General features: G+C 26.5%; 1 protein-coding gene across 2 annotated transcripts in view; it reads left to right on the plus strand.

Moving 5' to 3' along the window:
* The window catches only part of LOC100200075 (asparagine--tRNA ligase, cytoplasmic), a 47,739-nt gene that overhangs the window by 3,266 nt on the left and 28,356 nt on the right, over positions 1-16,117 (plus strand). Inside the window, exons 2-3 of one of the 2 annotated variants that reach the window (XM_065816436.1) lie at positions 9,179-9,366; positions 10,503-10,753. In XM_065816436.1, coding sequence (XP_065672508.1) covers positions 9,192-9,366; positions 10,503-10,753 — 426 coding nt within the window. In that variant the 5' untranslated portion in view covers positions 9,179-9,191. The remainder of the gene's footprint in view (positions 1-9,178; positions 9,367-10,502; positions 10,754-16,117) is intronic. The other variant, XM_065816437.1, reaches the window with a different exon arrangement.

A 16,117-nucleotide genomic window follows, 5' to 3' on the forward strand; every position in this document is an offset into this window, starting at 1 on the left:
TTTGAAAAAAAAAAAGTTTCTAATATAATTAACTTTTACAAACTTTGAATGTTTCGGTAGCTGTTGCATGAATATCAATGGATTGGATATTAGTACCTGTCTAAATATTATTTAGAATACCTGCTATTTATCAATGGATATTAGTACCTGTCTAAATATTATTTAGAATACCTTGCTATTTATCAATCAATGGATTGGATATTAGTATCTGTCTAAATGTTATTTAGAATACCCAGACCCGTACCAAGGGTGGGGCCGGCCGGGCCGCGGCCTGAGGTGCCAAAATTGGGAGGGCGCAAATTTTAATAAATTAAAAAAACAATAATCAGTTTGTGAAACTAATAAGAAAATTAATTAAAATTCCGCCTCTTGACACAAACTCTTAAATATTAAAGCTCATATACTGAACAAAAAAGAGCCCTATAACACTAACATACCTTTGATAACTTTTGAGCATTATAATTCTGTTATAAGTCTAACCCAAAAGTTATCTGGTGCTGAATTTAAGAAGAAAAGAAAACAGCGCCAAGAAAGTGACGAGAAACTACAAAACTGTTTCAAAAAGTGGTTGGTAACCAACTCAGTGGAGAAACAAATTATTTCACAGGATATTTGTATTGAAATTAATGACAATTCAACAGATCCTATAATTGACTTTAATTGAGTTCAGATCATCATTTGGAATTAATTGAAGAGGAGATTTTCATCAGCCAAAGTCAAGAAGAATTTTGCACAACTGATTCAGAACCAACCAGGGAAGATGAAAATGCCTAGCTTTCAGGCCCAGCTGAAATGGACGAGGATGAACCTCATTCAGAAATCTTAGAATTTCCAGTGGCCTCGGAAGAAAATTTTCAACACAGGGATCCAGCAACATGGCCTAAAATAACGGACAAAATAATATGCTTTTTGATTGAGCATAGGCCAGAGCAAGACAGAAGAGAATTTTTCCCAAACACTCTGACACTGATAAACAGAGAGTTATCAGTGGAGAGATGAAAAAGCGGAGAGACATCTTGAAAGTGATTGTTGATGCAATTTTTGTCTGTGCCAAGAACAATCTTGTTCCCCGAAGTTCCCTGAAGGGCAAGCCCTTCGGGGAACAACAGAAGACATCGGTCAACAAAACAGTGGCATTTTTCTGAGCTTAATTGAGTTGATAGCCATTATTATCCTTTAGTGGCTGAACACATTGACTGCACTCCAGATACCTCCCACAAAGAGCAGATAACTCAGATCATCAGGTATGTCCGCATCAGTGATGAAACCTGCACAATTAAGGATAGCTTTGTGGACTTCATTGAATCTCACCAAAAAACCGGAAAAGGTCTTGCAACAGAGATAACTGAAAAATTGGAGAAGGATGGTCTAAGCATTTCCGATTGCCGGGGCCAAGGCTATGACAATGGAGCCAATATGTCTGGAAAATACAATGGCATCAAAGCTCACATCCATTCTCTTAATGAGTCAGCAAGATTTGTTCCATGCACAGCTCACACTTTAAATCTTGTTGGTGTTCATACTGCTGAGGTTTCCCCACTCATGATTATGTTTTTTGGAAAGGTTCAAGCCATCTTTAACTTTTTTTCAAGCTTCACGTCAAGATGGGAAAAACTGATAAAAACGTTGACAATCTCATTAAAGGGAAATAGTGACACCAAAAAAGAAGCAATTACACCATTGCACAGACAAATCAAAAATGTTCTTCAAGTTTTGGAATCCATTATCCACAATCCCATGACAAATGCTGTCACAGTTAGCAGTGCAAAAGAACTTCTCATTCATATTGATTTCAGTTTTTTGTGTTTGTTGGATTTCTGGTGTCAAATTCTTTCTCTAATTGACCGGGAAAACAAACTGCTTCAGTCAAAAACCATTTCAATTGACATTGCCGTAAAAAAAATGAAATGGTTGAAGGCTTCCATTCAGAATTTTTGAGATGTTGGGGTGGACAATATTATCAAAGATGCCACAGAAAAAGCTAACCAGAGCGGAATTGATGGTGGCTTTCCAATTAAGATGAAGCGCAAAGTGAAGCGAATAGCACTTTATGAAGCTGAAGATGACTCTCACCTTCTCACAGCAGAAACAGAATTCGGATCTCAGTGCAACCTTGTGTTTGACAGCATTATTACACAAATAGAGTGGCGGTTTGAGGCTGATGTCTGCTGTATCCTCTGATATTGGCTACCTCAGTGGGCATTCACTCTCTAAAAGTTCAGTGGATGAACTCAAGAAAAAAGCTGCAAATTTATCTCAAATTTACAAGGCAGATTTAGATTCTTCCGATTTCCAGTCAGAAATGGCAAGCTTTAAATATCAAGCTGCCGCAATGATGGCCAACTTTGAAAAATCTAGCCCGATCGACATTTTGCAGCTCATTCATAAATATTCTTTGACCGATGCTTATCCCAACACAACAATTGCTATTCCTCACCATACCAGTCTATTCATCTTCCTCACCATACCAGTCACAGTTGCTACGTGTGAGAGAAGTTTCACTAAACTTAAGCTCATAAAACACTATATGAGGTGAACAATGGGCCAAGAACGTTTGTCTAGTTTGGCTATAATTTCAATTGAAAATGTAGTGGCAAACAACATTGATTTTGATGATGTCACTAGTAAATTTGCCTCAAGAAAAGCCAGAAAAGTGACATTGAACTAAAGTTTGTGCAACCTTAATGACAAATTTTACTTATAACTTGATGTGATAAATTTTTTGATCAATAAATTATTTTTTTCGTTTAATTTTCTTCTCTTTTTTTTTAAGGAGGGGGAGGGGGAAGGGAGGGGAAGAGGGGGGCGCAATTTTCTTTTCTTGCCCGAAGCGCAAAATTGGCTCGGTACGGGCCTGAGAATACCTGCTTATAATGTATTAATTAATTACCATCAGTATAAAAAGTTTTAAAAAACATGAGGAAATACACTTGAATACGTGGAATAACGGATTTACCATGACCCGTATAATACTGGTCATAGTAAGTCTGTTCCACACCAACCACTTTATTTGCTTTATTTAAATAAATTTTAAAAAAGAACAAAATATAAAAATCTTTGTTTTGAGTTAACGATTAATATTCAATACTTTATTGTAAACTTATTGTAAACTTCTATAGAAAAAGTAAAAAAAAAAACAGGGACAGACCTTATAATTTTTTTCTTTAATAAGTTTCTTTTTTTTTTTCAGACCATGCGCAGCTTATTAAGGCTCTTGCCTCGTTAGTTTTAAAGAAAATTAAAATTTGCATGTAAAATCTATTATCTATAAGAAAGAAAGTTGTCTCTTTAATGTGTGTTAAATGAGCAGACTAATTACATAAGCACATTAATAACATAAGTATCTCTATCATGACATTTGTGCAAAAAATTTCCAACAATGTTTCCATGTTTTTAGAAATTTTTAAAAACGTTTTAATGTTTTTAGAGATTTTAAAATGCTTTTTAAAAAACTCTCTCCATTTTGTTTGTTATAGTATATAATATCTTTATATATGTTGTGCATATTATATCTATAGGCCTTTAAAAATGTTTTACTTTTTATTCCAGAAAATTAGAACAGATTAAAAAGACAAAAATTAAGTGTGTAAGCGAAAGGAAAATCACGTTGGGCATGTTTTTATAGAAAATCACAACTGTTTTAATTGTCACAATGTTTTATATAAATGTCATTTTTATTTTAAATGAATGTCATGTTTGTTTTAAATGGATGAAAAACCTGGTAAATGCTATAAATCAAAATTAAAAAGATATTGCCACATAGAAATTTTCAAGTTAAAGTAAATCTGCAAAATTTGATATAATTTTTAATAATTTACATAACTTGAAGTTTATATGTTAGATATTAGCTTAGACTAATGTTCACATAGATAAAATACAAATCATTACAGATTGTGGTTTCAAAAAAATGCCTAATAGCTTTGTAAAAGATATTTTTATTTACATAATTATTACCAAATTAATAAAACATAACAAATTTCAATAGTTTTCAATTGTATCCCAATTGGACAAACATGTCATCTGATTAATCTAAAAAAAATTAATCAAATTAAAAAAAGGAAAAAATACCACATCTATTAACTGCAAATCAATTTATTTATACATAATAGTAAAACAAAAAACATATAACAAAGTATATCAATTTACCTGTCGCTGATGTTTTTTAAAAGTTAAGTAGGAAATACAAATCCTTACCTAAAATGCCTCGGTTAAAAGCGCCCAATTTAAGTCTATTATACATATATTATACAGAGTATAATACTATTTTAATGGTTATCTAAGTTCTGTCATTGTTGTGCATTCAGTTTAGAATGTTTAACGAGGGCGTGGTATAATAGCTGTAAAACTTTTTTTTATACTATTTTTAACTTTTTATAATTTTTCAAAATTATAAATTTAATAGAATAGTTTATTTTAAATATAAAATCTGACTTTTTAATTATGTTTTTAATGAAAACATATTTTTTAGACCCCCCTATGTTTTAAAAAAGTTAACGTCGCCGCCTGGCAAATGAGGAGGAGGCTACTTGTGGTTATAACCCTCTCTCAACTCTATAACTCCAAAACACGAACCTTGATGAACAAGGCCGCTGCGCGGAAAAAACATGTTAAGCGCGGTACTACGAGGGACGTGGTGGGAATCAAACTCGGAACCTCTCGCTTATGAAGCGAGCACTCTACCACTACACCACTACTGCATAATACCGTATTTTAGAAAAATTCGAACCAGGGCTTCCACATTAGAAGCCCGGCGTGATAACCGCTCGGCTTTGTATGCATATCCAATGAAAGTTTTGAAAGCATATAATAAATAAAAGACTTTATAAAACCGAAATAAGTGCACCAGATCAAATCTTAAGGAGATTTTGCCGCAATGCAATTTTCAAATGAAAGTAAAACTTCATATATGTTTTAGTATGTTTTAACATTACATAATTTGAAGTTTACGTAAGTTAGATATTTGCATACACTTTTATTGACTTTGCTTATTAAAAAAAGTGCTGTGACTTTTTCTCACTATTAGCTCAGTTGCAATGGCTGCCAAAAGTACTGTGTCAAACACGTTCGAATGAGTACTGCTATTAAGTTCCTTATTATATTATACTATGATATAATTTTTTTAAAAATAATGTTTTAAATAATTTATTTAAAATATAATTTTTTTTTTAAATTTATATTTGTTACAATTTCCTATTTTGTTAGTTTTGCTTTTCTTTGTTTTTGAAACTTAATTTTTTCCACAACGTTTAATATAAAAAAAACTTGCAAATGGCCGTGACCAAGTTATCTAAAATAAAATACTCAAGCGTTGACATACAAGACGCACCCATTTCCTGGAAATGCTTGCAACCTGTTTCTCCGCACAGTGGCCTTGTTCATCAAAGGTTTATTTTTGGGAGTTAAAGAGTTAAGAGAACATTGTAACCACAACTAAAGTAGCCTCCTGAACTGTAGTAGTCTTCTTGTTTGGCAAGGAAGGATGAGTGAACTTTCTGAAGCACTTTAATTACTAAAAAAAGAAATAAAAAATGTGTAATGTTTACACACACTTGCGTAAAAAATAATTTGTTCTTATAAATATTTACATCTTTACTATAGCAATTATTATATATTAACAAATTATTCATAAAAATTTTATTTTAATAAATTATGTTTTTCCTCCTCCTCCACCTACCCCCACTTTTTACTCTTTTTCCTCCCCTCCTCCTCCCCCTATTACTCTTTAATTTAACCTAAAACCTAAAAAAGTTTAAAAAATATTTTTAAAATAAAAAAAATTACAGCTGTAAAAATAAATTACCAAAGCAAAACTTAAATTTGGCTTTGGTAAACTAACATGTTTTAAAGTTCCAATTGCGTTAAAACAAAAAAGATCAAAGGTTTTCCCTCTCAGAGCCTTAATTTGAATAAAAAATCAAATAGCCCATAAAGTTTAATGAAAATCACAGCATAAAAGAGTTTAAGATCTCCTATTTCCGTTTTTTTAAATAACTTTAGCTCTGTGTAATTTTTGGACGATCCCTTGGTGAAAATCTGAGTATATGAAAGCTATTTTTTTTATATACATGATTTTCATAGTAACCACATTTTCATCGTATTTAATGTAATTTGACATATAGTGTTGATTTGAACATCTTCTTGTGTTGTTGCTAAGACAAGAGTAAGATAGTTCACAAATTCACAAATGCTCAACATTAATATGATAAAGATTTTTTATTTTCTGACCTAATAGTTAGAAATGGAGGGAAACTCTCCCCTCACCTATCACATTCTTTTCAAAATTTGCGATTACCGCTTTATTTGTCCTATTATTATTATGATAGATATTTCTTTTAACTTATATTTTTATTTTTTATTGCCTTTTTTGCATTTTTAAAGTTACAAGTGAGCCTAATAGAATACTTTACTAATGGAAATTCTGCTTTAGGTCTCAAACTTCCATCCTTTAGCTTTACTTTTATAATTTCTTCTTTTTTTAACGTAAAATGTAATTACCTCATTTATTATTCAATAGTATGGTTTTTCTGAAGTTTTATGTTGTTGAAATATCTAATGTAATATTGCTAAACTTAAATTTTATTTAGTCACATTTGTCGGTATGTTGATTTATATTTTAGCATGCAATTTTTGTACTATTGTAATGGAAATTGATGAAAGCCTATAACATTTAAAATAATTTCAGCATCAAAATTAAAATAATTTTCACTCTCAATACAACTTCGATAAAAAAATAAGGGCTATAAAAAATTAAAAATATATATATATTTTTAGCTCTTATTTGTTTCACATTCAAGTATTTAATTTTTTAGATCTATTTTTTATATTATTGTTTTTTTTTCTGCTCTTAATATCTAGGTAATTATTTGCTTTATTTTAAAAAAAAAATCATTTTTATTTACTTGCATTTTAATAAGTATAAAAATAATATTTGAGTTATAGATTTTTTAACTCAAGCAGTAAAGAAAATTTTAAAGTTTTTTAGGGTAACTTAATTATGTAAAATAGTTATAGTAACGATTTTTTTCAAATAGTAGAAACATTTGTAGTTAAGTAAAAAATTAGTATTATTTATTAGGGCAGCCATAAGAAACATGTGGTAAATTGGCCATAAACAAATATGTAAATTTATTTGTTATTTTCTTTGTTGTTATCTACTAAATGCATGTGTTAATTACATATTAGATCTAATTTAGTAGGCTAGGTGAATAAGAAAAAGCTATTGCTTTTACTCAGCCTTTTTGGAGTAATTGCTCAGCTTTATGTGAATAAAAATTTTAGGGATTTTGCTCTTTACATGAATTTTTACTCATGTAAATCTGAGTAATCACTTCAAAAATGCTGAGTAAAATAATTGCTTTTTTTTATTCACCCGGCCTACTCACACTTACTAATTTATTAAATCTTTAAATTAGCAAACACTATATATGTAATCCTATTTTGTGCATAGTGGAAAAAAAAAAAAAAAAAAGATTAAAATGATGATTAAGTGGGTACATATACTTTAAAGGAAGGTATAAATTTTGTCCATAAATTTTAATCTAATAAGTAATTTTTATAACCAAAAATATATCACATCAACAACATCAATAATATGTACATCACATCAATAATAAGTACAAAATAACATCAAGTTATTTTGTACTGATCAATATTTATGAAAAATGTTGATCAGTGCAGAAGATCTTTTGAGATCTTCTGCACTGATCAACATTTAAAGACACGTTAAAGCTCTAAGGTGTTTCCTTCAAGAACTGCATTTACAGTTTACACCAGATTTTCTTAAAGAATTCTTTTTTTTTTTTTTGCAAATTGTTTTTTTTTTGTGTGCAAATTTCTCTCACTTAGAGTTTTTTCAGCACAATTATTGTTGTTTTGAAATTTTTTTATATTCATTTAATCTTATCTATATTTATTTTATCTAAAACTGGTTCTCTAGATTTTTATCATTATTTCACTAAAGATAAAAAGTTTAAAGTAAATTTAGTTTTTGCAAAGTATTATAAATAAAGTATCATAAGTTATAGTTACAGTAAACTGTTGTGGGGAAGAAAATCAGAAATTTTATTAAAATAATTAAAAGTGCTTAAGAATTACTTATTAATTGCAAAGAAAACTCAATGCAAAATTTGGTTTTAAATCTTGTAACTTATGAGGAAATGATTCATAAGTTCAGAACCTCTTTTCAAATATTTTTTCTTTATTTTAAATCGTTGTTCATTCTTTTCTAACATTTTAATCTGGTTTAACAATTATGTTTAATACCTTTGAGATTTAAAGTATTTAAAAAATTTTGAATTCAACTATTCTTAAGTAAAATATTTTCCCTTTTTTTAAAAAAACATTTAGCTTTTTTTAAACTAAATGTTTGACTGTGGTGGCAATATCAAGAGCTATTCTAGGAAAATAATTATAGTGGTAGTACCTTCCAGTACTGATGCATGTATTAAAGATACATTGATGGAAACATTGCCAAATAAGGCATTTTTTCATAAAAAAAACTATAATTGTCAAGAAAAAAAATATAAAGAAAAATTTTCAACTTCTGAATTTAGATATCCAATCACCCAAATATATTCAACACTGTTGAAAAGGGTCTATAATAGCTCTTAAATATGATAATGTTATGATGCAATAGTTATTTATCTTGTTTATTTTTATTAACCAATTGAAAAGTTTGTTTTGCGCTTCACCTGCGTGAATTTATTGTAATTAAACATTTTGCTTGGTTTAAACAAATTTTTTCTATGGTTAAAGCTGTTTTAAATGGTTTTAGCAAATTTAAAATTAGCAAATTTTTGGCTTTCTGAATAATTAACATGAAATAATTATTAAATAAATTATTTCTGAATATTTTTTTACAAAATGTCTGGTTTATAAGATTTATTTTTTAGGAAGCTTTTGGACTACTTTTTCCTTTTATTTAAGTTTTTCTACTGAACCATGTACTTTATTCTTGGAAATTAGTTGCTTTAAAGATGTTAGAAATGCTATAAATGCTGTAAAAAAAATCCTTTATTATAAAAATTTACAAAAATTTTTTGTAAATTTTTTTATGAAAAGAATCAAGTTATCATGGATAATTAATTGATATGTTCCAACAGCTTTGATTTTCTCAAAAATTATTGCTGAATACGAAAGATTTATTCCTTTTCAAAAGACTTATCTCTTTTTTGATTAGATTCCAGTTAATTATGTTGTATCGACACATTTCTTCTAAATTTGCTTGCTTAATAAAAGTATCTTCTTTACAACACATAAGAAGATCATTAACAAAAACATGTGGATACCATAAAATTGAGTTTATACCCAACAGAATTATTTTCAAAGAGCAAAAATTTATAGAGAGAACATTTAGCTCCTATAAAGGTTAGTTAAAAGCCCAAAATTCTTATAATTAAAATAGTTAATAAAAAAAAACTTATAATCAAATTGATAAAGTTTAAATTGAAATTGGGCATTTAAAATCAGCCATAACTTAACCATAACATTTTAGTTCAAAATGGACTGTATTTTTAAAATTAAAAAAAGTTTAATAAGAATTTTTTTTACATTATTTTTTTTATCAACTCCAAGGTTTTTTTTACTTTTGTTATAATTGTTAGTTAAATAATTAAAGCATTGATTTTAAATGCTACTTTTATAAAGTTTGCAAAATAATAAAATAACAGAAGCTTTTAAATAACACTTTTAATAGAGTTGCTAAATGCTTTACTTTATTTATCAGAAATTATTAAAAACATTTAGTTCTATATAGTAGAATTCAGTATATCTGAAGTTACCTTCAAAACTAATAAAACCTTTTTTCCCCTTTTTATAAGTTTTATTGTTATGATAATATTTATATATTTAATATAATAGTATTAATAATTTTATTGTTGTTATTGTTACTTTTTTAAAAAAAATCTCATGATTGTTTATTGCTATTATTTTGATACTTTTTAAACTAATTAATAGAATTAAAAAGATTTCAAATAAAACAAATTATATTGTTTTATAAATGTTAATTTTAAGCATTACTAGGTAAGTAGGAATAGGTTTTTTTTTTTTCAAACTTTCGAAATTTTAAATTTTTTAGTTTTTTTCTTATGGTTGTTTTTCGATTATTTTACATTCATAACTTTTAATTATACAACAATTGTTTTTAGAATATTTCTCACATTAAAATAAATGTACATAAAGAGTTTTCCTTGTGTAATGTTATTTTTGCAGAAATTGTTGTAGAAAGTTTTTTATTACATATACCATTTTTGAGCTCATTTTTTTAAGGAACATTTTTTTGGGGTTAAAAACCTAAAAATTTTGTTATATAACACAAAATTCTATATTCAATTTAATAATTATTATTCAGTCATTTCATTTTGTCCTATTCATATCAACCTTAGTCATTACAGTGATTTATTGGAAATTATAAAATTTATAGTTCCTTAAAGTAAAATGTTTTTAAGGAAATAAATTAAGTCTTATTAGAAGTTGTAGTAATAAAGTTTAACAATATTTTTTAGATAAACCAGCAGTATATACATCGGAAAGTACTGGTAGTGATGAAAATGGAAATGGGACTGAGTCAGCACCATTCAAAACTGTACTTCAAGCAATGAAACATGTTGGTCAAGAACCGTTCCCAGTTATAATGGTTGATGCTAAGAATTCAGAATCCAATAAATATGAAGTAATAGCCAAAGCTCAGTTAAAGAAAATGTTAAAACTTTTTTCACAGGAGCAACGAAAAGCTGAAGATAGAATAAAAAGAGAGGTAACTCTATATAATTAACTCTCATAATTTAAAACAATATGAATAAGTTTAATCAAAATAATTTTAAAATAATTTAATCCTAAGTTTATTATTATTTATTACTATATTTATTAGATTCGCATAGTTTATTTGATAGACTTATTGTGTGTGTGTGTGTGTGTGTATATTTATTTATATATATATATATATATTTATATATATATATATATATATATTTATATATATATTTATATTTATATATATATGTATATATATATATATATTTATCAGTCTTGGTCAAGAAGATGTACACATTATTCGCACTCTGACCATGCAAATAATACTTTGTTTTTTGTGTTTTGACATGTTAAACTCTAACAAAATGTGCTGAAAAAACATATCTAAACTTAACTAAAAAAAGAAAATAAATCTTAACAAAAGAGAAAATAAAAAGTAAAAAAAAAAAAGGAATTAAAAAGAACACACACAAAAAAAATATATATAAAACTCAACTATAATAAAACTTAAAAAACTAAAATGCTAAGATAATTTAAATCAAGTTTTACTTTTACTTATAATGTTTTTTTATTAATAAAGAAAATCCTTTAAAATAAAGTAAGAAGCTCTAACAATTGTTTAATAGTTACACATTTAATTTACTTTTTTTTTTTACTAAATAATTACGCCTGTAAATTATTACGCTATAAGAAAAAATTCCGTTAGTAATGATTTTTTATTTTTATCTTAAAGGGCTGTTCACAAATTAAATTACATAATAGAGTTGGGGTGGGGGTAATATTTTGTGAAAATTTGTTACAAGGGGAGGGGAAGAGTTTCCAAAATATGGAAAAATTATAATACTTGTTTTCAGTATTCAAAACAGTTCAATACCCACATTGCGTGGTATTTATAAAATACATTTAAAAAGTTCAGCCAAATCCTTAGAAAACTTGATGAAAATGAAAAATAAAATAGAAAAAGAAAATTACACATTTTTCTTTTTTTATATTATTTTTTTTTACTTTTTAATATCTAAAAATAAATGTATTATTTAAAATATTAAAAATATTTTATCAAGCAGTAATAACTCAATAATTTAATGTTCTAAAAATAGTAAAAAATATTAATGGATTTAATATATCAAAGTTCATTTGGCTTCCTCCCCAAAAAAGTTTTTTTTGGCTTCTTTTGGGTTGGAAAGAAACCATATTTGTTAGGGATTGTTGTAACTGTGTCTTTAGGTTTTTATTGGCTTTTTCAGCAACTTCTTTATTCGATGATCTGACATTGACACTATCCAATACTTTGGTAAAGTTTTGTTTATTTGACTATATTTTTTGCATATTGAATAATTTCTGACTTTGATGAATATTTGAAGCCATCATTAATTTGTGACATTTAAATTAGGATTTTGCAATTATCTCATTAGTGACACTAAATCTTTGTTGCATCGCTCATCGTATCGCTTTTTGAGGAAATCTAACATCACTGCACTTAAGTTTGACATTTGTTCAGAAAATTTGTGAATAACTTCACTGGTCGGAATAGTTGAATTATCCTTATTTAGCTCCTTAACAGCCACTTCAATAGGTTTTAACACTTTTAAAATATCTTTTAAAACATTAAAATCAACTTCATCATAAAAACAATTTGTTCTAATGTCCAAAACTGCTTTTTGAATGTATGATTTTAATTTTACCAATCATCATGAGAACCAAAGAGTTTCACCAAGTTTTAATGTCAAGTTTTAGCATCAGTTTTTTATTTTCTTGTTTGCAAACATGCTTTTGCAATATGGAGCTACGAACGCTTGACAATTTTAAAAATTTAATCAGTTTATGTGAATTATTCAATACAGACTTGATGTCATCTCGAAATGTTCTGTTACTGCTTCCATGAACAGTTTTCTCTATGATATGGTTAAAAATATTGCTGCGATTCAATCTCTTAAGATAATCATTGTCATTATAATCAGAACCTAAATATTTATTTTCTTCCAAAGTAAGATTAAAAAGAAGTTCTTCAGAATCGTTTGCTTTATTATATTTATCTGCGTCTTTATTTGATTTGTCACTCAAACATGTTCAGTCGTTGCTGGTGCATAAATTTTTGAAGAAAACATCGGTTATGGCCAGATGAATACTATGATTGTGGCACAGTTGCCTCTCTACAGAATTATTTGTTCATATTTTTGCATTACTGCAGCACCATCGTGAGTAGAAGCAGTTATGTACGTAAAATCAGTTATGTACGTAAAATCTAACCTAAATTCTCTCAATTTTTGTTTCACTAATTCTTCGGTTGTGAAAACATCACAGGAACCATCAGTTTTAATAAGACCCAACTTATAAGCAACTTTATTATGAAGTTTTTGAGTTACATTTATATACCTTTTAACGGAGATGTCAGTCCATTCATTAACTATTATGCTGAACTTTTCACCATATTTTTTCAAAATAGAAATTTCATCACACAGATCTTGTTTTTTTATCTCGTAATATAACATTATTAGTTTTGCGACTGTGGTTTGACTTTTTGGAAACACTTTTTTGAATAAACTCTCTTATTGCATCGAATTTTGTAATTGTTCTTAAAGATATGCCATCCTTTGCTGCAAATTATATAAAGTAAAGTAAAATAAATATAACGCAAATAAAATTACATTACTTACTTGTATATTATTTATTTATATAAGTAGATATATTAACTATTATAATTAAATGTATAATTTTTATAATGCTAAACAATTTATTGTTTAGCATTATAAAAATTATTAAAAACTTAAGTTAACACTACAGCTATAATATACCTTCATTCATGAACTTCTTCATGCAAAAATAATGTCCAAGGGAATTGTAATGTTGTAATTGTTAAAACTTTTCCAAAAATAATCATACAAATTATTCAAGGGAAATTGTAGTGTTGCAATAATTACAATACCACAAAGTAACTAACTAATAAAAACAAACTTGTGGTTTGCAACAGCATAACAAAATAACTTCTATTTTTCATTTATTTACAAAATTCAAACACAAATAGTACATTAGTGCAAATTGCTACCTTTATTAAGTTCAATTTATTAAAGTTTTAAAAACTGTAAAAATCGCTATTCGGAAATGGCTTTGGTATTGATAAAATTTAGTTAAATACCGGTTTTCAATACAATGATTGAAAACTGTGGAAACTCTAAGGAGGATATTCAATTTTGTGGTGCAAACTTTTTTTTTCAAGTTTTAAATCTAGAAAATCTTTTCTATTAATTAAAAGAGTGCCTAGTCTAAAAAATAAACACTCAGTTGATGTGCACTTAACTGCGGCTATTCCAATTTAACATAAATTGGAATTGGTTTTTGAAATTGTCTTTTTTATAAATCAACTTAAATTTTAGTTGATTAACATAGACTCTTTATGAGTCAATGATAAAGCCAATATATCATTGATAAAAAAAATAATTGATAGTTATATAATTATTAAATAAAAACTGTTATATAATAATTATTAAACAGTAATAGTTGTTAATACACATTAGCATTAATTATTATAATGTTAATATAACCTGCACCGTCAGGGTTTTTTTTTTTTCAAGGAAATGTTTTTGAGTGTACTAACTTTAATTATTCTTATACAAAGTAAAGAGAATACTGTTATAAAAAAGTTGTTGTTTATAAAATCTAAATAATTAAATTTTTAAATATTGTTATAATAAATAAATACTTACATAACTTACATTGACTTATTAAATTTGAAAATTTAAAAAAATAGTATACAAATTTCATTAATGCTTAACACAAAAATAATTATTAATAAATTGTTACTTTATTTAAAAGTGTTTTAATATAAAAACATTAGTTAAGATACAAGGTTTGATGTTATCTATTTCCAAAACTCTTTTTTTATAAGACATGCTTATACTTATAATAGTCTCTCATAATAATGCAAAAGGTATTTGAATTTTTATACCACACACTATTATGTAAAAGTCGTATATAAACATTTTTGCTGCAAACATTTTAAAAATTTAATTTTAGTTAAATTTACTACACTGTTTATTTTTTGTTAAAAGATATTCTTTGTTATCTTTTTAACAAAAAGTAGACTATTACTTATAATTCTTATAAAAACATTTTTTTTTGAATTGGAAAACTATTATATTATATTTATTATATTATATTGTAAAGGATAAATACAGTTATAAAGTTAATGTACACAGTTTGTGTTTCCTAGGTTAAAAACTCAGTAGACTTTTTGCCAATTTGTTGCCGATAACAAGCTCTTCAAGAAATCTAATCTTTACAGAAAAAACAAAACAGTAATAAAACTATTTTATTTAGCAAAATAAGCTTTTTAGAAAGACATGTTATGAAATCATGTTATAAAAATATCTAAAAATAATTATCATTTTTATTGCAATATAAAAAAAACAATTTTTTTCCCCATAAAATTATAGTTTTTTGGTTTAAATACTATTTATTTAATACTTATTAAAATTAAACAGTGTGTTAATTAGTAGAAGAGATACTGCTACTTATCAGTGTATGAAGTAGCAGTAAAAGATGTAATAGATGGTGATTGAATATGTTTTTATGTTCAAAGTTTTGATCAAAGTTGTCAAAACAAAATATTATTTGTGTGGTCATATAATCGCCTGAACTTGCACATCTTCCTGGCCAAGTCCTTACAGTTTGTAATTAACTGCAAGCATTATTAAGCTGGTGTGCGCAATTTTAAAACTTAATTATGTAAAAAATATTAATGAAAATAAAAATGAAAAAGAAAAAGTTATTAAAATTCTGAATAAAATAATTGAATTTAAAATAGCAAAAAAATAAAGTTTATAATAAATTAACAAAACAGTTAAAATAAAAATAGCAAAACTAACATTTTATTTAAATTAAAAAAAAATGTTTTATTTAAAATAAAAACAAAATAGGAACTTTTTATTCATGTTTATAATAAAATATTTGATACAAAAAGGACACAAGAATAATTTAAATTCTAAATAAATTAAAGCAAAAATTGCAAAACGTTTTATTGAAATTCAAAATAACATAGTTATAAAAATGGAAAAAAAAGTTTTTTTTTAAGTTCCTTATAAAATTTCTAGAATAAAAAGGCAAAACATATTTAAATTCTAAATACGAGTCTTTTATTTAAATTGAGAGCAAACAACAATTAATAACAAATAATAAAAATGGAAACAAATGTTTAACTAATTCTAAATAAATTAATATAAATAAAATTGACAAAGCTAATTTTTTATTTAAATTCCTATTAAAATAGTAAAATGCTGCATTTATTTTTCAAATTTTTAAGCAAATGCAGATGTTTGAAGATAATATTGGTGCACTCTGTGTGTGTGTGTGTGTGTGTGTGTGTGTGTGTGTG

This window comes from Hydra vulgaris, chromosome 13 (genome assembly GCF_038396675.1).
Source record: "Hydra vulgaris chromosome 13, alternate assembly HydraT2T_AEP".
Taxonomy (NCBI): Eukaryota; Metazoa; Cnidaria; class Hydrozoa; order Anthoathecata; family Hydridae; genus Hydra; species Hydra vulgaris.